This window comes from Typopeltis vanoorti, chromosome 2 (assembly GCF_054136105.1).
Source record: "Typopeltis vanoorti isolate ZY-2024b chromosome 2, IOZ_Tvanoo_1.0, whole genome shotgun sequence".
In the NCBI taxonomy this organism is placed as follows: Eukaryota; Metazoa; Arthropoda; class Arachnida; order Uropygi; family Thelyphonidae; genus Typopeltis; species Typopeltis vanoorti.
In genome coordinates this window covers 128,274,538-128,301,453 of record NC_143550.1, presented here as the reverse complement: position 1 = coordinate 128,301,453, position 26,916 = coordinate 128,274,538, and the positions used below count along the sequence as shown (strand labels likewise).

Genomic DNA, 26,916 nt, shown 5'->3' with positions numbered 1-26,916 from the left:
GAGTTGCCCTGGTGTTGTACCATCTTTAGACTTGAACTTTGTTTCAGGCGCAAACTTAATTGTTTGCATACTTGGGATTAGGAGCTAAAATGACCAAGCATATAAAATTGCTTGGTTATCCTAATATATATACAGGGTGTTCGGGATAAATTTGACAGTTTCGTAAGGAAAAAGAAAATCTTCTTTGTATCTATTAAATTTAATGAATTGACAAAAAAACATTACAGGCAGAGTTAATTACAATACTATCAACAAGATTTACTCAAAATAACCACCATTAGCATCGATCACAGCTTCAATTCTGCTTCGGAACCTCGAACAAGCTGATGCTACAGTCTCCCTGGGAAGGGCCGCAAAAAACTGTTTTAATTTTATCCATTAACTGGGCTTTTGTATTACTGGAAGTGCGATTGGTGTCTTTTTCAACTGCGCCCCATACAAAATAATCCATGGGGTTAAGGTCTGGGGAGTTTGGAGGCCAAACATTTGGACTGGTGAAGTCGTAGAAATTTTCAGACAACCATTTTTGACTTTTCCCAGAGGTGTGGCAAGGGGCCGAATCCTGCTGCCATACATACGGCCTACCATTGGCTACCCTTGTTATCCAGGGCTTGACTACAGTTAGCAACTCCACGAACAAAGCCCGAATTCCAATGCCAGGGTTCTTCAACACCTGTTCCTGCAGATTTGCGAGGAATTCTGCTGTACGAACGCAATCAGATCGTCTGCTAGGGATCTTTCTTCTTGCTACATCCTCGTAGTCACCATTGCAAGTCTCTAGTTCATGCCTGATTGTTTTTACTGTATTCAGGGAGCATTGGGCAGCAGTCGTAATATCCTTATTTTGATGGCGGGCACGAATCATCATGATACAAGTTATTCTCTTCCATGATTCAGGTGGGTTCCAGCTATCCATCCTTTCTGACATCTTGTATATGAATGAAGAAGGGTCCAAACTTTTAAATGAAGAGAAGTGTGTTTTAATACATGTAACTTACGGAAAAATATAATTAATTATAAATATGTCAAATTTATCCCGAACACCCTGTATATATATATATATGGAATCATTATCATATATATATATATATATATATATATATATATATTTATATACGTAGGCTGTTCAATAAGTAATAAGACTATATTTATACAGAAAACAGATTACCTTTAATCATCATTTACATGGTCTTTTTCGAAGTAACTACCGTGAGATGCTATGCATTTGTCCCAACGTTGCGTCCACTTCTTAAACACTTGAAAGTCCGTTTTTTGAGAGTTCTTTCAAAACCACCTATGCAGCTTTTACACATGCTTTGTTGCTTTCGAAATGGTGGCCTCTTAGTGGTTTCTTGAGCTGAGGAAACAACCAGAAATCACATGGTGCGAGATCAGGACTGTATGGAGGGTGTGTTAGGATATCTGTGTTGTTCTTCTGCAAAACGTCCACTACACAACCAGCAATAGTGGTGCAATAAGAAGCCATTCTTCAGCAATGGACGCTTCCTTTTGACATGCTTGATGATAATCGCTGCTGTGTTGATCATTGTCTCTGTGATGGACGTTGAAGGTCTTCCCTCACGTTCAAGATCTTCCACATTTTGCCTTCCTTCCTTAAAAGTTTTATGCCAGCGAAAAACACTTGCCCTCGACATTGCTTCATCGTGGAAAGTTTCGCATATCATGTTTAAAAGAGTCCGATGCCAATTTTTGCAAATGCACACAAAATTTAATTGCATAACGCTGTTCCAAGGATGCTTCTATTTCGAAGACTGGTCGCACCGATGAGCACTTGCGTTTAGTCACGTGACACTCTGGCACATCAGCCCGTATACTCCATCTATCAACCTCTTTTGTTAATACGTACCAGCAACATTTCTTTATTCAACAGAAATTAACATTGTGATGAGTGGTTTCACCACAGTAAAATTAGTATTGTTACTTATTGAACAACCCACATATATATATATATTTTTTTTTTTTATATTGTTATTTTATTTTATTTATTATTTTTTTTTTTGGTATTTTGGAAAAATTCAGCAAGACAGTGGATTATCTACTAATGCAGAAAAGACAAAATTAAAAGTTTTTGGAAAGTGGGATCTTGGAGGCATTCCTTTTGGACTAACCCATAAGAGAGAGAACCCCCTCATTATACTTGGAATTCCCTTCTCCACCTACCCAATATTACCAGTCGAAGAACTTTAAAATGTTAGAAGACTGGAAAATAGGACCACTTTCTTTTTCTCCTAAAGTCATTTCTTCAAAACCATAATCTTTCCTGCTCAGTTGTACATAATAAATATTACAGACATCATAGAAGCTGAAGAAAAACAATTATATAATAAGCCTGCACAATTTTTTTTGGTGCAGCCGATACCAAGAAGTTAAAAAAGAAATTTCTTTAACTATCAAAGAAGCATGGAGGATTTGGACTTCCAGTTTTAAAATTCTGCTATTTAAGCAATACAATTTCAAAAATCCATAAAATATTGCAGACTAATCACACATGTGCAGACCTCCTTCACAAATTCACAAACCTAGGTTTTCATCTTCCCATTTGGGAGTTAAATGATTATAAAGGTCCAAAAGCTGAAATTGTTCCTGAATACTACAACACTTTGTGCTTAACTTTAAGACACTTCTAAAACAATGTGGCATTGACATTCTTTCATTAAAAAAAATAAAATTTGATATAAAGAAATCTTTAATCTCTTTTGCCTTGAAATTCCACAGTTGGGTACTGACAAGAATACTTTGTTTCACAATTTGTGAACGTTCCAAGGATACCCTAACAGGAAGGATCTTGCTTAGAGAATTGCATGTGGCTGCCTTCCAGTCAACACCATCAAATGGGGGTATTTCAGCATCAGAGATCCAATCTGTGACACCTGTTACCGATTGGAAACAGTAGAATATGCATTCTACAGCTGCCCTCTTGCCTATCTTGTGATGTCTTTAATTTTGTTTACAAAATGTTGTGTTTTTAATATATACAGGAGGTGAATGACCTACCAACTCCTTGAGTATTGACACTAATTTCTTGGCTAGGTGATAATTGAGGCTATCTATACCTTCAACTGTTGGCCAGAGCTGTGCGTTCTGTTTGTGAATCTTGGGTAAACTGTAAATTCTCGGGGAACGAGTGTAGTGTAAAATTAGTTTTTTAACTGTAATTTTTCCATTTTCTTTTTTGTCCAATTAGTTGAGTTATTCTCCACAGATGGAGGGAATACTTTGAGAGCCTTCTTAACCCAGGTGACCCAGCAGTTGTGGACATCCAAGAGGTGCAGATTGGGGCAATGACTAGTCTCACAGTAGAAGAGGTCCATTTAGCAATAAAATCGCTAAAATCGGGCAAGGCTGCTGGCGATGATGAAATTCTGCCCGAAATGCTAAAAGCCTTAAATCGAGACAGTATTCTCTGGCTGACTCGAGTGTGTCAGGCTGCTTGGATATCTGGGTGAGCACCAAAGCAATGACAGACAGGCATAATAATACCAGTCTTCAAGAAAGGAGACCAGAAGGTAATTATCATGGACATCTCTCTCTCTCTCTGCTCAGCCTGCCTGGGAAAGTGTATGCTAGGTGCTTGGAAAGACGGTGCAGGAGCATAGTTGAGTCAAAGTTCCAGAAAGAACAATGTAGCTTTCGTCCTGGTAGAAGCACAACTGACCAAATCTTCACTTTAAGGCAAGTCTTTGAGAAATCTTGGGAATATACCAAGAATGTCTACACATGTTCTGTGGACTTGGAGAAGGCATATGACCGGGTTCCTCGGGATAAGCTTTGGCAAGGAGTATGGAGTGGATGGCCAACTATTAGCTGCCATCAAGTTCCTGTATGAATGCCCAGAGTTTTGTGTCAGGGTAAACAGCACAAAGTCTGAACCTTTCCAGTCTCCGTTGGCCTCCGCCAAGGGAGTGTTCTGTCACCCCTCCTTTTCATAATATTTATGGACTGGATTGATAGGCACAGCCAAGGCAGTAAGTGTGTCAGAATTCTTGAAAGTTTATTTTTCACTTGGTTAGAGTATAATAAAATTAGTTTAATCCTTTATCCAAGTGTGAGCAAACAAAGTTTGCGCCTGAAAGTATCTTCAGGACTGGGGTAAGGTGGTACAATACCTGGTGTTGTACCACCTTACCCCATTAAACTACACCAGGTGTTGTACCACCTTACCCCAGTCCTGAAGATACTTTCAGGCGCAAACTTTGTTTGCTCACACTTGGATAAAGGATTAAACTAAATAAACTAAATTTATTATACTCTAACCAAGTGAAAAATAAACTTTCAACATCTTTCTCTAAATCCAGAGTAATTTATTAAAAAAGGGTGGCACACCATTTGGCAACTCCTATAGGTAGAGATGACCTGCTAATGCTTCTGCCTGGTATCTCCACTTGGGCCTGGCTCCCACTGAAGAGACCTCAAAGGTCGAAACTAGTCTGGGTAGTGGCCCTTCCCTTAATGCATAACATTAGACATATCCGCAAGGAGATGTGTTTTGCATTATAGGAGATACTGAGATAGGAGTGTTGGTAGCTTGCTCCACCTTCACAATGAGTTGCCCTGGTGTTGTACCACCTTACCCCAGTCCTGAAGATACTTTCAGGCGCAAACTTTGTTTGCTCACACTTGGATAAAGGATTAAACTAATTTTATTATGTGTCAGAATTGGAAGATGTAGCATTGGACGTCTGCTTTTTGCAGATGACCTAGTCCTGCTTAGCTCTTCCACAGATGACTTCCAGCAGACCCTGGATAGGTTTGTAGCTGTTTGTGCAGACTCCGGAATGAAGATCAGTGTGGCCAAAACTGAAACTTTTGTGGGCTCAAGACAACCATCCCAGTGCACTCTACATGTAAGTGGAGTCCCAATGAGGCAGGTGGAGAAGTTTAAATACCTTGGGTTCATATTCATGAATGATGGAAAATGGGATGTAGAGCTAGATACTTGAATTGGCTTAGCAAGCTCAATATTGAGGGAGCTTGGCTGTTCGGTAGTATTTAAGTGGAAGTTAAGCCAGAAGGCAAAGCTGGCTGTCTTCAATACAGTCTATGTTCCCATCCTCACCTATGGTCATGAGAGTTGGATAATGACCAAAAGAATGCGGACACGAATCCAAGTGGCTGAAATGAGGTTCCTTCGAGGGGTTGTTGGGCTGACAAGACTCGACCGAGTCAGAAGCTCTGCAATTTGGGAAACCCTCAATACTCAACCGCTGCTTCTCCGTGTTTAGAGATCACAGTTACGTTGGTACGGGCACCTGGTCAGAATGCCACAAGAGAGGCTCCCTCAGCAGGCCCTCTTTGCCAAGCCAGAGGGTGGAAGGCCTAGGACTCGCTGGATAGATTATATCCAAAACCTTGGGTGGACACGTTTTGGAATCCCACCAGAACACTTGAGCTTGGTGGCAGAGGATCATGACCATTGGAAGTTCTTCTTGCAGCTGTTTCCCCCACAACCCAATTAGGAAAGGTGGACCTTGAAAATGTATGTGTGTGTGTGTAGTTGAGTTATAGTTAACAAGTTGATAGGTGCTGTTGTCTGAGATTAATTGATTCATTTTTTCCAAATGTGTTGTTCGGTTTATAATAACAGTCGAAACGTAGCTTGTCTCTGTATAAATATGTATATACTCCATATCAGAGTTTCTTAAACTTTTTCCACTCGTGACCCTTTTTCGTCCGAGAAATTTTTACTCAATCCTGGGCATATAGGTATACAAATCAAACATTTACTGATGATAAATCATAAAGAAATTTATTTTAAAACAATTCTTTGGTATACATATAATTTTACCTTTTACATAAAGAATTACAATACAGTAGTCTCAAATCTGAGCCGAGGTGTTTCTGGCAGCGTTCATTGGCGCTGCATGGCATGACGGCATGTGCAGTGCAGTGCAAAGTGTGCATGTTGTGTGTTCAGAACGAAGGCTGCAGTGAAGTACCATGATGCAACACAGGCAAGTGCTGACAGAAACACCTCGGATTCATTACGCGTTTGTTTTTGAATTCATTTTTGGTTGTTGCACGTTCAGAAACCTTTTACTATTGCCAAATTTTTAGTGATTCCATTTAGGGTCACGACCCATAGTTTAAGAAGCTCTACTCCAGATGATGACCTTAATATGAAGGTCAAAACATCGGAATTAAAGTAATTATTTCTAAGATATTGTAGTCTCCATATTTTATCTGAAATGAATGCTGATCACTATGTAACTCTATAGGAAAGGATGTAATTAGTGTGTGTTAAGGATATTTTTTATAAGTGATATATAAATTAACAGTGGGCAGTGACTTTTTTTTTTTAATATTGGCTATAGCACTCTTATAGTCAGCATGTGCAAATGAAATTGCTTGTTGACCCACTGGATTTGTATTTTAATAGATTTATGAAATCATTTAAAAGAGAAAACCAATAACACTTGTAACTGCATAATTATTGGAATGAATTATTTGAAAGGAGAAAAGTATGGTATGAGGAAGATATGAAAGAGTTGAGTGAGGTTAAAAAAGAAGAGCACAGTAGTAAACATATCGAGTCTCTTCCTCAGTGTGATAGGAGTGAGCTGAGCTGGAGAGTGTAAATGCAGATGAGTTAGTAAGCAGATTGTGTATAAGGCTACACTATTGAAAACAGGACAATGATCACACATGGAATTAACATGAAAAACTGAAATTAACATAGAAAACTTGACTTATGATTGAAATTATATCAAGATTATGAGATAAAGTCAAATCAACACATAATATTTTGCTGCAATATTAATGCCTCTTGTTGCAGTCATATCTTGTAGGCTGTTTATTTTATTGTCTTCTTTACTGTTAACCCTCCTTTAGCACCCAGCATGTGTCTTCGAATTTTTTTATTTCTTTAACTAAGCTATTTTTTGATTATACACAACTGTTATTTCCTTTTAGGTGAAGCAGAGTGGAATTTTAGAAACTATTTCACCTCAGAATCGTAAAATTCAGGAAGCAATGTTTGAAGTAATTACTTCTGAGGCATCTTACTTAAAGAGTCTCAACATCCTAGTATCACACTTCATGCTCTGCCCAGAGTTCAATGAAGAATGTTCACCAAAATGTGTATTAGATCGAAAAGAAAGACAAGTTCTTTTTTCTGATATAATGAGTGTTAGAGAAGTTAGCATAAGGTATGCATTTCTTTTGCTTTGATATAAATCAGATATTTTCCACATAGATATTTTAATTTGTTAATGAGTGTTTGAAAACAGCTGTTTCATAATCTCAAAAAATTCCAGTGCTGTAATAATCAACACGACTGCTTGTTGTGTGTGCATATAGTCTCTGTTCAAGCAGTAGGAAAAAATATTGCATACTGTCACCTGGTAAATCAGCACTTTTTTCACCCCCCCCCCCCCCATTAAATAGCACATAGTATAGCCAACTCTCATTATAGCAAATTTTTGAAAAGGTCCTAATCAAATCCCTTTCAAACTGTTCCTGTAGTCCCTAAAAATGCTATAGTGATAATCAACTTATCAACTGTATAAATAATATTAAAATCTCCCACAGGATTATTTGACATCATTATTTGCAATTATACTTGAAAAAAAGTTATACTGTATTGTTATTCTTCTAAAACCAAACAGAATCTTAAATAAATGAATAAAAGCAATCTGAGTAATTATGCTATAATATACTATTGCCATTTTGGTCTGTTTTCTTTCATCCTCGAGCACAGTAGCGAACAAATTAATCCAAACACTCACATTTTAAATAAAAATTTTAATTTTGCAAGAAAATAAGTAAAAAAATTAAACTCCTTCTTTGCCTAATATGTGCACCTCTGTTCCTAATAAATTCATTAATTCACTTAGCATAGACTCTACCAGCGTAGAATATATATTTATTATTTCTGCATTTCAAAACTATACTTTTATAATGGATTGTATTAAGTTATCCTTTGTATTACAATTTAATTTTCCAAGTCTCTTTTTATTGTAGCCCATAAATTTTCTATTCAGTTAATGTCAGAGAGTCACCCAGGCCACTGAAGCAATTGAATGCTATGATTTTTGAGGAACTCTTTCACTTTTTAGAAGTGTGGCCTGGAGTGAGATCCTATTCAAAAATGAGTTCTTTGTCTTTCTGGATATGTGGTACCACCCTTTTTCTCCAATATTTTCATGTATTGGTCACTTTTCATCATACTGTCAACAGGCAGAAGTGACCTTGGACTGTCATGTGTAAAACAACTGCAGAACATCTTTTTTAGCTGCGTGTTTAGGAACTTAATGAAGATGGGCAGAAGAAATCTTCTCAGTTGCTGATTTGTGAACACAGGGTTACTCTCTCTCTCTCTTGAACTTTTCACTTCCACTTCTCAACAGATACTTCTCCAGTTGGCAAAAGTGTACAACTTTTTGTACACTTTTTCCAACTGGAGGCCTCTTTTTTTCCGCATAGAAATTTCTTTGGGCAGTCCTCTCTGCTTCCAACAATCATCAATGGACTATAGTGCCCAAAACATTAATCCCACTAGCTGCCACGTCTCTATTTAAGTCTACAGCAGACAATCTTGGATTCATTTTTTTTTTCCTAACTAGTAAACGATCTTGAGTAAGTGCAGTTTTCCTTTTCTGTAAGGAGAAAAAGTACATGTCTCCCTAAACCTCTTTAAAATTGCACCCAAATCAACACCACACTCATTGGCAATTTGTCTTTGAGTTATTGACGTGTGCTGAGAAGAAGAGTACATATTTTTGAACGCTTTCTTGGAGATGTATCAATTTTATATCTACATGAAATGAATAAAACATTAACTTGTTTGCACTATTAAAAACACATAGTGCTATTAATAAACATTGTAGAGACGTTAAAACATGCAGCACTCAACCAAAATTATTATGAACTGAAACAAAAATTAAACCAAAAACTTGAAGAAAAAATCGGCTTATTTGGATTAATTTCTCTGCTGTATGTATTTCATTATTTTTGATATGCCAGAAGAATAGCATAATTTTCTTTGTTTTTTTTTTTTGATCTTGTTAAACCCAACCTAAACTTATTGTTACTTATTTTTTCATATTATTAGCACTGTAGGCTTTGCTATCCTGTTGATGAAAGGAAGAACTGCTCAAGGGTTATTAAAGCTTCTTCTCCAAATTAATAATCACATTTTTAAAATAGAAACTTATATTTCAGAGCATCACAAAACAATTCATATTTCAGTAAAATCATATACAAATTTAACCACTATTGATTTAATTATATGGAATGAGGCAGTGATGATTCTGATAGACTAGCAGTATCAAATGACAGTACATAATCTGTTGAATTGACAAATGACATTCACTGGGAAACATATACTCTTAGGTGGCAATTTTCATGAAGCGTGACCAGTCAAGAAGCGGAGGAGACACTAAGTCATTCAAGCAGCTATCACCAGTTCTTCACTTATTCCAATATTTCTATATTATATGCATAAAATAAACATGCATACCAACCAGAGCATGTTATTGTGGTTATAGAAGATGACTACATCCTGCCTGAAATTTTAAATGAAGATATGAAAAGGGATCACTTAAGAGTCAAAAGCTAGATAACTGGGAGGGGACTTCCACATAACCTTTTAAGGAATGCAGTGAACTGACTGAGCCTTTTGACCTAATCTCCACTTTCTTATGGTGTATATTTTTAGTAGATATTTATCTAGATACTGAACAACTGAGGATGGGCTGTAGTGTCCTTCCTCCTCCTTATAGAAATAAGTTTCTTTAACCAGTGCAGAAGTAGCATTGAGCTCTATGTTGCATACACCAAGTTGATAGATTTTAGCAGAACCGACACTCATTAGTTGAACAGTCTCTTCTGTATCTGCCACTTGTATACCATCAACATTCAGGAGAGTTATTCCTTCACATTCATTCTTTTTTTTTGTTTGCAACATAAAGCCAGAATTCTTTTGGGTTGTCTTTGCTTACCAGTTTCTTTTTTATACTTGCTTAGCTTTCCTTACAATACAATAGTTGTAATTTTTCTAGTCTGCACCTTATAATTTTCATAACTGACATCATCCTTATTTACACAGTATTCCTTCAACATTATATTTTTCTTAAGAATCTCTTGCTTAATAAGATTAGACATCCATTTCACTTCCACCCTGTTTATTCTTCAAACTCTATGGACACATTTTAATATTGCATCGTTGATGTATTTTTTAAATATTTCAAATATATCCTTTCCATCACTCAACCATTATCATGGGATCAAACCTAATATTCTCCTCAGCTGGTCATATTTTCCTGCTTTGTTGTTCTGCATGTGACCTTTTCTGAATGGAATATCCACACATAGCCACTTGCTAGGTCAGTACAGCATGATTGCTTTCACCATTTGAAGGCAGAACAGCCATATCTTTTACTGAAACCTCCTCACCCCCATCCAACACTATAATCAGCTCTAATACTCCTTGATCTCAAATTCACATGCTGCTTAAGGAATTTGTCTCAATAAATTTGACTTCATTCTTCTCATTAAATTTCTTGGCAACCAAATCAGTATTCCAATAATTAAAGTCACCTATGATGACGAATCATTTATTGGGTTTATTTGGCAATGCATTTCCTTATCACTAACATCTGATTTACTAGGTCTGTAACAACACTCCGTGCATTGAATATTAGGCTCCACCTCTCACCATATAGCTTAAAACTCAATGCTACATGGTATGACACCATCTGACGTCACTACATGGTAATTATTTACTAATATTGCACATAGCATTCTACCATAACTTGACTGAAATCATTTGATATCATTAGCATTGCACCCCCCCCCCCTTCTCTATATTGTCTCCTTCCTTTCTTCATTTATGCTTTACTCTCAGTACCAGTTAATACTTCTGCTTCAGAGAGCTGGGGCTCAATAATGCAAATAATCTGAGACCAGAACATATCCATTAGGGCAACAAACTCAACTCCTTTTTTCTTTATATCCTGACATCTGCGTACAGACATAAGTTACCTCTGTGCTTTTTTTAGTATATTCTCTTCTGTAGTCTGCATAACCCAGTTGGACAACTTCTATTTCTATTCATATCTAATGCTTCACTTATATAGACAACTTACACATGCTTAATATATCTGGACCTGACTAGTGCACAGTCATTTTTTCATCATAATGACCTACATAAGCATATTCATAGCATTAGTATAGTTACATAACTTAGTCACTCTTATTCGTAGATTGTCATCATTCCTCCCATCATAGTCTAGTTTCCCCCAACTCTCTGTATTAGGTCTCATACCAATAAATCATTTCTCCAGACTCCTGAAACCAAATGCATTCAAATCACAATTTTCCATTGTGATTCTGATGCAGTGGAGAGAGAGAGTGCAAAGGAGAATTAAAAATGATATCAGGATTGTGAAATACTGATTATGAAGACAGATTGAGAATTTGTAGACTGCAGACACTAGCAGACAGGAGAAAGAGGGGCGATATGATTGAGACTTACAAAATTCTGAAAAGGTCATACAGGATTTTAATTGATGGAATTTTTCAATTTATGGAGGGTGGGGAAAAGGACAAGAGGGCATGGCATTCTTGGAAGCTGAGAATGAATGCTGCTAAGAAGGGGGGATAAGGGCTAGATTTTTCTCTCATAGAGTGGTGTGTGATTGGAATGAAATGCCATTGAATGCTGTGTGTGCAAGCAGTTCGAATGAATTCAAGAACAAGTATGATAGCTGGAGTGTGTAGCATGTGGTCTCCTTTGAGTCTCTGACTCCCTGGAGGTCTCTAAATAATAATAATAATAATAATAGACAGAGTTAGCAAAGCTGGTGTGGATGGGAATCACCTGTATAAATTTATGTGGAATAAGAGAAATTAATTAAAAAAAACCCACTAAACTATATATAAATAAATATATATATATATATATATATATATATATAGTTTTCAAATGCATGTTAACTTATGGATCTGAGAGCTGTTTGAGATCTGAACCAAATATACGAGTGGTATGAGAAAGATTAGGGAGTTAACAGAGGACATCGTTGCAGAATTATATCATGAAAGAAGATGTTAGGAAGGAACTTGACATTGTTAATATATAGCAGTGGTATTCTCAAGTGATATGATCACTTAAACAGAATGGGTTTTTGATGCCTGGATGATAGAGGAAATAAACATTGAAATATTCGATGTTTGTCCCTTGTAAAATTGAGTTTAAAATTATTTGAAATATACCCAAATAATTTTAAATCCAAAAAATGACAATGCTATTTTGGACTTAAATGGAAGATTTCCCAGCCAATTAGCATATGTGATGGCCTATCAGTAAGTTTCAACCAACTTTTGATCATGTTTGCTTTCACATTAAATTAACAGAAACCATTGTTTAGTCTTGGTCAGTTATACATAGCTCTGTCTTAATGTATCTGCATATCAAGCATAAAAATTCATCTGTCTAGTTTTTAGACTAAGGAGACAGACTTGCACTAATTGAAATATTTTATACTGAAATATTGCAACAAATCAAGACTGAATGCACTGCAGAATTAAGGAACTAATGGTCAGAGGATGATATCTGAGTAAAATAACAGGTGAATAATTAATTCTGAGGCCTGTGGAAGTACTGTTTGCATCCATAGCACTAGGATGCAGAAGAAACTAGAGGAATTTTTTTAACCCTTTATTTGGCTTGTTCCCAAATTAGTCAATCTCTGATGGACAAGCAGGCTTTTTCTCTTGGAAACTCAGATTTTCATTCTGTAAACTGAAGGAAATTGACCATAGAACTCTCACAATTTAGAAAAATAATATACTTTGTTAGGGTTAGGAACCATGAGATGGCAACAGTTGTCTACCTCTCATTGGATGCTATTCATGATGATAGTCTTGGGCTAGCTATCTCTGGCTACTGGTGGAGAGATTGAACTGTCTCCTCAGTCTTCAAAAAAATTGGATACGGCTAAAACTGTCTCACCTACTCCCTATAGGGGAATAAAAGGCATTAGCATGTTTTTTCTGAACTTTCATAAAATGAGAATTAAGCATCTTAAGTGTTGCATGAGAATCAGGACTAGGTAACTAGGAGAAGATCCCTGCATGGCCTTGTAAGGAAAGTGGAGAACAGACTGAGCTTCTAACCCAGTGTCCATTCCTCACCTTCTTATGAGCATCCCTTTATTAGGTATTTAGTTGTATTCTGTATTGTATTCTTTGAATTCAATACAATACAATTGTATTGTATTGAAATTGTATTCTGTAATTAATTTAAACCACAAACAGAAATTATGGTACATGATATAATGTTGGCTGAGACATCGCCTGGTTAAACACGAACCTCACTGTTTTCATTCAGAGAATTAGGGCGACCAATGAAAAGTAAGCTATTGGGGAAATTCACCCTCAGCAGAACTGTCAATGTATTAGCTATCCAAAGAATGAGAGAAGTAATGTGTTAGATATAATTTGTGTTACTGATTATTCAGAGAATTAGGGCGACCAATGAAAAGTAACCTATTGGGGAAATTCACCCTCAGCAGAACTGTCAATGTATTAGCTATCCAAAGAATGAAAGAAGTAATGTGTTAGATATAATTTGTGTTACTGATGCAAGTCTAAAACAGGTGAAATACCTAAAACTTTGACTATAAGATGTTATATTTGGGAAGCGGTGATCAAAGAAAAGAAGGAATAGATATAGTATTTAATAAAAATTGAAACTTCTTTAATGGGGACCATTTTCAAGTAGAGGGATGTGTACACATTTGAAAATGAGAAATCAGTAACATGTAAAATGGGACATGTTATGACATTTAAAAATGGAAATTGGACAGTAAGACATAATTGTGTCTGTGGTCTCACAGAAAGCTTTGCTAAGGAAGAAGTGGAGGAGTTTTTCCAAATCATTTCAGGGAGAACCTTAGCTGTAGGAAAAGGTGGTGCTTGTTGGAGACTAAACAGTGGAGTAGGAAATGAATACATACCAGACATAGAAATGTTGAGAAAATTGGGAGAAAAATGCCAAGTTAACAGTAATGATAAGTAACTACTGGATTTCTGTTCAGTACATGGATTGTTATGCCGTAAAGATGTGCATAAATTTACCTGAACACACAAGAAATAAGAGTCTTATCAATTAGATTAATGTTGATATGACTTATGTTAATACTGAAGTAAACTGTAGACTTATTGGAGAAAAAAAAAGTTATCTGTTTTTTTCCATCCAGTAATCAAAAAGAGGCCACTCCATGACAAACTCTGAAGAAAACATTAATTTCTTTTGGTTTATATATTTATATAATTTATAATTTGTTATTTATTATAATTTATAAGAAAGGAAAGTTCTTAACTGGATCTATGACTTTCTAAGAAATAGAACAATTCAAGTTAGAATAAATAATACTTTTTCCAAGAAAGTGAAAAATAAGACAGGGACTCCCTCAAGGTAGCATTTTGAGCCCACTCCTTTTTTCCATCTACTTGAATGACTTAGATAAAAATATAAATAAAGAAACAAAGATAGCTATGTATGCTGATGATTGGGTCCTATTCTCAGCTCACAACAACCTAAAAACCTTAAACAAAGCCATTGAAAGTTTAGCTACATACTGTGAAAACCAAAAAATCAAAATTAACCCTACTAAATCAGAAATTTGTTTTTACTATTAACAACTGCCTCAGAAAGTGGAGACCAAAGATTAAGCTAAACATTCAACTAATTATATTTAATGAAAACCCCAAATACCTTGGATTTACTCTGGATCCATCGCTAAGCTTCAATAAACATATCAACAATGTTGCAGTCAGAGCAAAAAGAAGAATAAACATCATGAAAAGTATCTCAGGTAAAGAGTGGAGAGCCGATGCTAAAACCTTAAAAGTCACATATACCTCTATTATCCGTCCCATAATGGAATATGCTTCGCCAATCTGGATGCATACATCACAAACCAGTTTAGACAAGCTTATAAAAATTCAGAAAAATGCAGCTAAAATCATATGTGGACTAAGGAATACAACTCCTGGAAAAATAGAAGAATTCGAATCCAACCGTGTTCCTTTAAAAATTAGGTGGCAAGAAAAATTTACCAAATTTGTAGAAAAAAAGAGCCAACCTTGCACATCATAGAACAAGTGAACTTTTTAAAAACTGGAAACCAACAAATAGAATAAAGAAAAAATCAACAATGCATGAAATCAAAGAAAATAAAATTCCCTTGGATTGTCCAAATAAAATAGCCAACTTACCAGCATTTCCTCCAAATCAAGACAAGAAAAATATAGTTATCAACTCTGAAATAGGGAAACATGAGAAAAAAAGCCTAAAAAACACTGAAATCTTGAGATCATTAGCCCTTTCAAAAATAATGGAATATGTACCTGACTCAATAAAGATCTACATAGATGGCTCCAAAAATCCAAATGGCAATTATGGGAGTGGCGTACTGATCTATGGTTCTCATAATATAGAACTAAAAACAACTAACAGTATTGGATGCAACTAATGGCATGCAGAATTAATAGCCATTAATACAGCACTGGGGTGCTTAAGGGTCAAAGCTGTATAACTGAGAGGAGACCTCCACATAGCCTTTAAAGGAATGCGGAGAACCGACCAGGGCTTCTGACCTAATGTCCAATCCTCACCTTCTCGTGGTGCACCCTGTTGGGTATCTACTTTGATACTGAACGAACGAGGATGGGCTGGCAATTTGGGATTTAGCCGACCAAATTGTATTCTTATTGGTTAAATCAAAATAAAAAATGATGGTACAACATGACAAAATTTCATGCCGGCTGGGGCGTCGCCCGGTTAAACAAGGCCCCCGTTGTTTTCGCCAGGGAACCAGGGCGAACAGCGAAAAGTCAGCTACTGGAACAAATATGAAAACAAACCCCAACTCAACATCACCAGAGTTAAAGATCGGTACTATCAACGTAAGAAGCCTGAATGGCAAAGAAATGGAGCTAGCTGAGGAATTAGATAAGTACCAGATCGACATAATAGGGGTGACTGAAACAAAAAAGACCAAAACTGGTGAGGTCTTTCTGAGCAATAAATACAAAATGTTATATTCAGGCAATGACAATCAAGGAAAAGAAGGAGTAGCCATAGTATTCAACACAAAATACGAGGCTAATCTTCTTGAATGGCAGTCAGTCTCAAGTAGAGTAATGTGGGCAAATATGAGAATGGGGAACTGGACAATGAGACTTATTTGTGCCTATGGTCCCACAGAAGGTTCTACTAAGGTAGAAGTAGAGGAATTTTTTGAGGCTTTAGAAAAAGCAACTGACACAATGAAAAAGGAAAAGTTGGTCCTTGTTGGGGATCTAAATAGTAGAGTAGGAAATGATTGTGAGACATACAAAAATATTTTGGGAAAATTTGGAGAAAAGAGCAAAGCTAATAATAATGGCAAATATCTGTTGGATTTCTGCTCAGGACATGGACTGGTTATTACTAACACCATGTTCCAACATAAAAATGTGCACAAATTCACATGGAGAGAAGAGACTAGGAATAAGAAAAGTCTCATTGACTATGTTATTGTTGATAGTGATGTTTTCTCCCTGGTGCAGGACACCAGAGTGTACAGAGGATTTGAAATTGGAAGTGATCACTATTTAGTCTTGAGCAGGATAAAATTGAATTTCATATTGAAAAGAATAACATGTAAGAAAGTTTTAAAGCGAATAAAAGTTGAGCAGCTCTCAGATGTGAACTGTAGACTAAAATACAGAAATATTATTGAAAAGAAAATGAAAGAGTTGAGAACAGGAATCAAACCTTGGAGATTCAGTGGCAAACTCTGAAGGAAACATTGATTGATTCTGCCAGAGAGGCATGTGGTGAGGTTGTGTGCAAGGATAAAAAAATCAGAACTCCCTGGTGGACACAGGAAGTTAAAGAGGCAGTGAAGGAAAAGAAGAAAGCATACTAAAAGTTCCTGGCAAATAAGTCAGCTTTTACTCTTACAGAATACAGAGACAAATGTAAGAAAGCTAAACAGTGTGTAAAACTGGCTAAACAAAAGTCATGGGAGGACTTTGGCAAGAATATAGAAAATAAATATCAAGAAGGTGGCAAAATATTCTGGAGGTTGTTGAAGAAGCTTAGGAATGGAGGAAAGTGTGCTGTAAAAGGAATTAGAGATGATAAAGGTGAAATGAAAACAGGAGAAAAAGATATCCTTGAAGTATGGAGTAATTACTTTGAAAAACTGCTAAATGAAACAAGCAGTGATGACAGCACAGTGGTAAAAAACACTGACCAGGCATGCAGTCAGGAATACATATCCATACTTGAAGTAGAAAAAGCCATCAAAGGCTTGAAATGTGGAAAGGCAGCAGGAGTAGATGATATTCGACCAGAAATGCTGAAGTATGGTGGTATAAGAGTCTTACAGTGGCTGCACTGCATAGTTCAGAAAGCCTGGACAGAGGGACGAATTCCCGATGATTGGAGTAAAGCTCTCATAGTACCCATATATAAAAAGGGAAATAAGACTGAATGTGAGAATTACAGAGGTATTTCCCTACTGAGTGTTCCCGGCAAGATCTATGCAAGTATACTTGAGAAACGGTTGAGAAGAATTGTGGAAGAAAAGCTTGGTGAAGAACAAGCTGGATTCAGGCCAAATAGAGGCTGTCAAGATCAGATCTTCACTTTACGACAAATAGTCGAGAAAGCATGGGAATATAACAAAGATCTGTATTTAAGTTTTGTCGATTTGGAAAAGGCATATGACAAGGTGCCAAGAGAGAAGCTATTCAATACGCTGCAGTTATATGGTGTCAATGGGGCATTATATCAAGCAATACTTAGTCTTTATTTGAGTTGTGAGTCAGCAGTTAGAATTGAAGGAAGTTCAGGAAGATGGTTTAATGTTAAATCTGGTGTGAGACAAGGATGTACATTATCCCCTCTGTTATTCATTATCTATATGGATCACATTATGAAGGAATGTGGTATTAAACCTGATATCAAAATTGGAGATGTTAATGTCAGCTCTTTGCTTTATGCGGATGATGTTATACTTCTAAATAAATCCGCTACAAGTCTGCAAAATTCTCTGACTAAATTGAATAGCTGTTGTAATAGATATGGTATGAAGGTCAGCAATAAAAAGACAAAGACAATGAAAATAGGCAGAATCATTGAAAATGTCAACTGTGTTGTGAATGGAGAACCTGTGGAACAAGTAAAACATTTCAGCTACTTAGGCACGATTTTTACTGAAGATGGTAAACTAAATATAGAAATAGACAACAGAATCAGCAAAGCTGGTATCGTGGGAAGTCAATTGAATAAATTCATATGGAATAAGAGAGAAATTAGTCGGAACACTAAATTAGCTGTATACAAGACTGTGTTCAAACCAATTTTAACTTATGGATCTGAGAGCTGGGTCAGAAGTAAAACACTTGACCAAAGACTAGAGACCGCAGATATGAGAGTCCTGAGAAAGATTAGAGGCGTGAACAGATGGCATCAATGGCAATATCATATTAAAAATGAGGATATTAGGAAAGAACTTGACATTGTCAGCATCCAGGAATGCATTAGCAGAGCTAATCTCAGATGGTATGGTCACTTAAATAGAATGGGAGAGTCAAGATTAGCAAAACAAGTGTTCTCTGCCAGGTTGGCAGGAAAACGACCCAGAGGAAGACCAAGATATAGGTGGATTGATACTGTACAAAGTGGCTTAGATGATAGAAATATAAGATCTGATAATGTTGGAGTCTTGACAAGTAGCAGACTGATTTGGAGGAAAATTGTAGATAGGAAGTTAGTAATGATGTAATTTTTTCATGTAGTACTGTCATATCCTGTACACCCCTTGAGGGTACATGGCAGGAATTTGATGATGATGAATGATGATAATACAGCACTGCAATATTTGGACAAACAAAACCCGAAGGAGTTTATATTTTTCACAGATTCCTTAGCAGGCCTTCAAGCTATTAAGAACTGCTACACTAGCCATCAAGAAATACTTAGAGACATAGCAAAAAACATAAACAAACTACATAAGGATTCTGAAATAATCTTCCAGTGGATCTTATCCCATGTGGGATTAAAGGGAAACGAAACTTCAGATGAAGTAGCAAAAATGGCCACAACATCAAGTGATACCACAGATTTCGATCTTTTTAAAACCATCCAAAAAGAAAACATAAAAAGAACAATTCTTCAGGACATGACTCACCGCTGGTACTCAGCAGAAAATCCAGGAGCTACCATCAACTCCAAGTTTAATCGCAGGGCCACTACCATGATCTCTCACCTCAAGACCGGCCACATAAGACCAAGTTTAGCAATGACATAAAAGTCTTCCCCACCTGCAAAATCTGTAACATCAAGGAAGCATCACCAATGCATTTGCTAAACTGTATGTTCATATTTCCAAATGTGAACTCTATAGCAACCCAGAAAAGGTGCTGTATAAAATACATGAACTCGACCTCTATGATCTGGTGTAATAATACCATGGGATAATAAAAAATATAAAAATAAATAAATAAATTGTTATACCTCATGGCAAGTATCTTTTTAATATTTTATGCAGGCACTTTGAGAACTATTTAATTTGGCTTCTTGCATTTTTGTCAGTTTGTTGGAAAGACCTGGATACAAATCCCATCTCAGATGCAAAGCACTATTATTATAAGGGTTTTTCACCTTATGATGGGTTAGCTGGTTTCATATGGATGTGACAGATATTTTTCCTCCCAGAAAGTTTGATTTTTCATCCTGCAGAACAGACAAACCATCAAGAAGAACACATGCATTAATAGCCATAATACACGTGTATTAACGTCAGTAGACCTTAGTTGCTTGATTCGTAACCTAAGAAAACAGCAATCTTTGTCAATTTCCATGTCTCTAATTCACATAATAACAGCGGCTTCACAATGCTATCGAAGATCTTTTTGGTAACCTTCTGAAACCAGTATTTGCTTTTATCAGTTTTTCTGTTGTATCCTTGTCAGTTCCATCTTTCTTTTATTATTCTCAGATATTTATCAGGAATTTCACAGTTTGTAGTAATTATGTGTACTCTATCTCTATCAGTGCAAAAGCTATAAATTTGAATACAGGAAGCTTCAAAACATAATCTGTTCAATTATATTCTTGAGTTGTCTTAAACATTTCTATTGCTATGCTATCATTTTCACATATTCCTTCAGAGCATGCTTTTCCTTGTCACTTCATACAACCTTTCAAGTGTATGCTAACTCTGCAACTTCTAGCTTTTACTGTACTATCCATGTAATTTCTCATATCTTCTTTTGCTGATCTTTTAGCTAACTGATCTTTCTCTCTATTATTTCCTGATAAATTTCTTTAATTTTCTGACACATAATTTTATTTATATCCTTTTTTTTCCTTTATTAGTTTTCCAGTTATTCTTTGATAATCATTCTTTGTTCTTATTTCTCTTCTTAGTACTTGAACAGTCTCTTGCCACCTCATATGTATACTATTTTAAAATTTCCCATCTCTTTTCTGTCATGTCATGTCTTCTAGCCAGTATATATATATATATATATATATATATATATATATATATATATATATGTGTATGTCAGCAATATGTAGCCTATTCTTAAGCTATTAGAAGTGAAGGAAGTGTAGGAATATGGTTTGATGTAAAATCAGATGCACGACAAGGTTTGTGTTATTTCTGCTGTTAATCTATATACCTAATCTATCCAAAAATACTGTTACAACTTAAACAGTGCATAAACCTTTAATCTATCAGTAAATCATTTACTGTTTTCAGCACACACAAACCACATATATAATGTGCATATAGCAGCAGCAGTACACACACACAACATTCAACAGAAGTGCCATTGCTCATCCAAATCCACCCTCAGGGTGGCGATTGTGAGGTGTCATTTCTTGTAGGCAGGCTACTATCTCAAGTTCTGAAGTCCAATGGATTTAGATCGAGACTTCCAATTGACAACCAGATTGTATGCAAGGGCTGAGTCCTGTTGGAAGGTCCACTACCTACCATGAAACAGGTGTTGTTCCTCTGAACAACACAGGTTCCGGCATGGTCTTGATACACTTCAGTGGAGGTTTTAACCCTTTTCTCACAGATACCCCTTGATACATCATTCCCCTACCAAACCATCACTGCCGAAGGGTGGTGACCTCTCTGAATACTGGGTGCTATGGCATGTGCTGTGCGACCATCAGGGACATATACCCAATCATTTTGTTGGTAAAACAACTCTTCAATTCAATGGTCAAAATCTTCTCATCTGTGAAGAGGATATCTCTGTGTCTGTTGGTCACATACTGCCAAAGAAGTGCCTTTGATTTTATCACCTTCTGCCACAAGTTGTGATGTTAGGAAGTGTCCAGTAGAACGACAGTAGGCTCTCACCCTAGGTCATCAGCTGGTAGACGTGACATAGAGTTGTCTGTGAGGGGTTCATCTCGCACAACATCACTTTCTGCATTCTCACAGGATTATAGTGGAGTCATGTCTTCACAGCCTTCACAAGCTGTTGCATCCTAACAGAGCGTGGCCAACCTGTTCTTTGATTGTCTGGTATGTTTTCTGTATCGTTATAACAGTTAATAGTCCAAACATCTTACTGATCTCATGTGTCTTTAGCATGTTGAACATAAAAGGCGGCCACATTCCAACCTTGTGAAGTGCTATTACAACTACATGGTTCTCATAATCTTCCCGCTGCATTAACCTGTACAGCTGGATAACTCTCTCTTTTGATGAACACCTGAATGTTGATTGCACACAGTGCATCTACCAGAACCAGGCTCGCACAATTCTGTGGGCAGTGTGGGGGATGTGGAAGTTGTAACAGTATTTAGGCAAGACTGTGTACATCAGATTGCAAAAAAAAAAGTAGCATCAAATCCTATGTAAGTGTGAAAATCTACAGCTGAATTTCTTACTTTATGCAAATGATGCTGTACTCCTAAATAAATCTAATACAAGTCTTTAGTACTTTTTAATTCAGTTGATAACTGCTATAACAAATTTTGTATGAAAAATCAGCAGTAAAAAAATAGACCAAGTCTGACCAGAGAAAACATCATGTGTCTTTTCAAGCCTGAATTCTGAAAAAAATTAGATGAGTAAATAGATAGCATCAGCTGCAGAATTATATTAAAAATTCAAGATATTAGAAAAGAACTTGATAACATTAGCTTTCAACAATGTGTATGAGCAGATCTGGTTTAATACAGTGTTACGGTCAGTTAACAGAATGGGAAAAGAAACTCAGCATAACAGGTGTTTCATAGCAGGAGAAAGACCCCCAGAAAATGATCATCTGGGTGGATTGTTAGTTAATAGAAAACTTAGAAAACTGAAATGTTAAATTTGACAATATTGGAGACTTGGCATATTATGTAAGAAAATTGTTGCTGTGAAGCTATTAGTAATGTAAATTAATAATGTTGTATAACAGCATAGTATCCTATCTTGTAGCATAGTATTTGTTATGAACCTTCAACAATACATGTAAGATTTTGATGATGTGATAATAATAAGCAGCATTCTGTAGTCCTTACTTTTTTCTTAAACTAATTTTACAGCTACTGTCTGTTTGTCAATATTGGGAGATTAGTGGATGTATGGTCATTATGTATAGACAAACTTTTGTGATGATATGACAGACATATGCTTATGCAACATAATCTAAATCATACATTCTCTTTTGGCTAACTCAAGAATATCTTCAATCATCTTCAAGTCATAGTATTGGATTCCAGTGGAATCCATGTTATAAACTCATCCTCCCTTTTCCTTCAACATCCACTTCTGTATAATCAGATTATATATTTTCACATTGTCAGTGACTTTAATTAACATGGGAGGAAGCTGTTTACCAAATTTGATGGTCCTTGATTTTATGGTTTAGCAAGTGTTCTTGGAAGAAAACAACTGTTCTAACAAGGAAGGGGTAGCGATTAGCATTCAACACCAAACATGAAGCTAAACTTCTTGACTGGAAGGCAGTTTAGGAACATTTTTGGAAAATTTGGAGAAAAGAGCAAAGCTAATAATAATGGTAAGTATTTACTGAACTTCTGCTCAGGACAGGGACTAGTCATTAATAGTACCATGTTTCAACATAAAGATGTGCACAAGTTCACATGGAGAGAAGACACAAGAAATAAGAAAAGCCTCATTGACTACGTCATTGTTGATAGTAATATCTTCATGCTCATTCAAGATACAAGAGTGTACACAGGATTTGAAATTGGAAGTGATGATTACCTAGTATTAACCAGGATAAAAAGGGATATCACATTGAAAAGAACAGTATATAAGAAAGTTTTGAAGAGAATTAAAGTTGAGCAGCTTTTACAGGTAAATGTAGACTTGACTATACAAACATTATTGAAGAACAAACTGAAAACAAGAAGCATATCTTGAAGTCTAAGTGGCAAACTCTAAAGAAGACATTGATTTATCTAGGGATGTATATGGTGAAGTTGTTTGCAAGGATAGAAAAATAAGAACACCATTGTGGACACAAGAAGTTGAAAAAGCAATCCTGGAAAAGAAGAGCGCATACCCAAAGTTTATAGCAAGTACATCAGCAGATGCTCTAAAAGAATATAGAGAGAAATGTAAGAGTAAGCTAAGCTATGTGTAAAAGTAGCTAAACAAAAGTCATCAGAAGACTTCAGGAAGGCGGCAAAATGTTCTGGAGACTACTGAAGAAGCTCAGAAAGAGGAAAATTCCTGACATTTACCCTCAAGGGGTGTACAGGATATGATAGTACTACATGAAAAATTTACATCGTTACTAACTTCCTATCTACAATTTTCCTTCAAATCAATCGGTTACCTGTCAAGTCTCCAACATTGTTCATATCTTATATTTCTATCTTCAAAGGCACTTTTTACTGTATCAGTCTTCCTCTGGGTCTTTTTCGTGCTAACCTGGCAGAGAACACTTGTTTTGCTAATCTTTCCTCTACCATTCTGTTTAAGTGACCATACCACCCAAGATTAACTCTGCTAACACATTCCTGGATGCTAACAATATCAAGTGCTTTCCTAATATCCTCGTTTTTAATATGATATTGCCGTTGATGCCCCTAATCTTTCTCAGGACCTCATATCTGCAGTCTCTAGTCTTTGGTCAAGTGCTTTATTTCTAACCCAGCTCTCAGATCCATACGTTCAAATTGGTTTGAACACTGTCTTGTATACAGCAAATTTAGTGTTTGACTAATTTCTCTCTTATTCCATATAAATTTATTCAGTTGACTTTCTACCAAGAGCCTGTGTAGCTCAGTGGATGTGGCGTTTGCACACCACCGCGCTTGGCCGCACGAAGGAAGTCTTGGTTTCGAGTCTAGTCGGCGACTAGAGGAAATTTTTCTAAGCCTTTTTTCGACCGGTTCCCGAGTTAGTCGATCTCTGGCACGGGCAAGCAGGTTTTTCGTCCTGTAAACTCAAGAAAATCGACCGTAGAACCCACATTATTTCAGACATTAAATATATTTGTGTTAGGGTTAGGGACCACGAGATGGCGGCACATTTGAGCCGTCTCTCTTCACTGCGTACCGCTTAATTAGTGATAGCCTTGGGCCATCTGTCTCTGATTGGGTACCAGTGGAGATTGAATTGCCCACTCAGTCTCCAAAAGTTAGATAGGGTAAATGGCCTCGCCTACTCCCGTATACGGGAATAAAAAGGCATTAGCTGTTTTTTTTTTTTTTTTTTTTTTTTTTTTTTTTAGCTGACTTTCTAACCATACCAGCTTTGTTGATTCTGTTGTCTATTTCCCTATTTAATTTATCATCTTCACTAAAAATCATGCCTAAGTAGCTGAAATGTTTTATTTGTTCTATTGGTTCTCCATTCACAATGCAATTGATATTGTCAATGCTTCTGCATATTTTCATTGTGTTTGTCTTGTTATTGCTGACCTTCATACCATATCTATTACAACAATTATTCAATTTAGTCAGGGAATCTTGCAGACTTATAGCGGATTTATTTAGAAGTACAAGATCATCCACATAAAGCAAAGAGCTGACATTAACATCTCCAATTTTGATATCAGGTTTAATACCACTATAATAATAATAATAAATTTATTTAATCCTTTATCTTCAAGACTAAGGCAACTCGTGGTAAAGGTGGATTGCTCTCTCATCACTTGTCTTAGTATCTCCCATAATGCATTGCACATCTCCTTGCAGACATGTATAATGCTATGCATTAAGGGAAGGGCCACTACCCAGACAGCAATTTTTTTAGCTATTACATAACTTACTTTGACGCACGCTTTGCTCTGCCTTTTAAACATACCCTGCTGGCATTTTAAATCAATTTGGAGACAGTTCACTTTGTCCACATGAAGCTGCCCTTGAAGGTGATAGAAATTGGATGATGCTTTGTCTCATACTGACACTGACTCATGACAAATTAAACACACTGGCTTATTGTCGATTGGCACAAAAAAGTACAAATTGGTCCACTTTTCATTAAAAACTCGACAAGAATCACTTGATTTACACTTTTTACTCGTAGACGCCATAGTGATGGAAGGTGAACCCAAAAAATTATCCAAAATGGCCATGTAACGGTTATTATCCACTGAATATGTCTCACACTAATGAAAAAAAGTCTGGCAATATAAAACCACAATAGGCTATGGCTGAGACGACGAACCTGCATCGTGACACGAATATCACACTGTTCAAGACTGCCTGACTGACTGTGGATGAAATCCTCTTGTATTTATATGAAAATAATGAAGTATTGAGAACCTTCGAGATGTATCTGGAAGGCACTACACAGCGCACTCGCATGAACTACTGCTTCAGCCATCTATCTGCGATGTTTGTACTAGTACTTAAGTACCGCTTGGCACTGGTAGATGGCTGAACAAACATGCCTATTTAATATTTATTTTTATGGGATTTTATGTAAAGTATCAAATGCACAGCATTCTTTGTGAATCTGGAAAGCATGTTATTATTATTACGGGCAACTCCAAGGAGTCCTTAGACTCATCGAGGGAGGCCCTAACATCATGTCAAGAACAACTATTCAACATTCACACAGTATCTATCATACTTCGCCTTGAACTCATTCACTGTCATGGCACCCGCAACAGACTCTGGCAGCTTATTCCACTCACTCACAACTCTCCAAGTAAAAAACATAGCTCTAACACCCTTCATAACCACACTCTTGCCTAGTTTCCATGGATGGACCCTAGTCCTCCCACCACCAGTCCTGTTCTCAAAAATATCTTCTGAATTAATCTTATAGAAACCCTTCAGTAATTTGAATGTCTTAATCATATCACGCCTTTTCTGCCTATCAACCAATTTCTGCAATCCACAAATCTTCAACCTGTTCTCATAAGGTTCATTCCATAGACCTGCAGTCATCTTGGTCACTCGTCTCTGGATCCTCTCCACCTCCTTCCCATCAAGAAGAAACCCTAGTGCCCAAATCTGGGCACAGTAGTCTAGATGGGGTCTTATCAAGGCTTGATACAGAGGAACAATAACTTGCTTGTCTGCTCGTCAAAGTATTCTTCAGTAACCAAGTGATTTGATGAGCTGATTTAGCCACTTTTGCGATGCACCCCCTAAACTTCAACTTCCTATCCACCAACACTCCCACATTCCTGGCCTCGTTAATCTCCTGGAGTACATTTCCACCAATGTGGTATACTGCTGCTAATCTTTTCACCCCAAAATGCATAACCTTACATATTGCCACATTAAATTGACATCCATTCTCCTTAGCCAGTCCTCCAAACTATCCAAATCATCCTGCAAAATTTTGACATCCTATGCATTCGCTATTGCTCTACCCAACTTTGCATCATCAGCAAACAAATGAACAGTTCCTCTTAGATTCTTTCCTATATCGTTAAGGAAAAATTAAA

At 36.5% G+C, this 26,916-nt stretch overlaps 1 protein-coding gene across 1 annotated transcript in view; it reads left to right on the top strand.

Annotated features, from left to right (window-relative positions):
- Exn (Ephexin) overlaps positions 1–26,916 on the top strand; it is a 265,308-nt gene that overhangs the window by 84,348 nt on the left and 154,044 nt on the right. Inside the window, exon 5 of the mRNA XM_090413075.1 lies at positions 6,931–7,166. Within this exon, the coding sequence (XP_090269201.1) occupies positions 6,931–7,166 (236 nt within the window). The remainder of the gene's footprint in view (positions 1–6,930; positions 7,167–26,916) is intronic.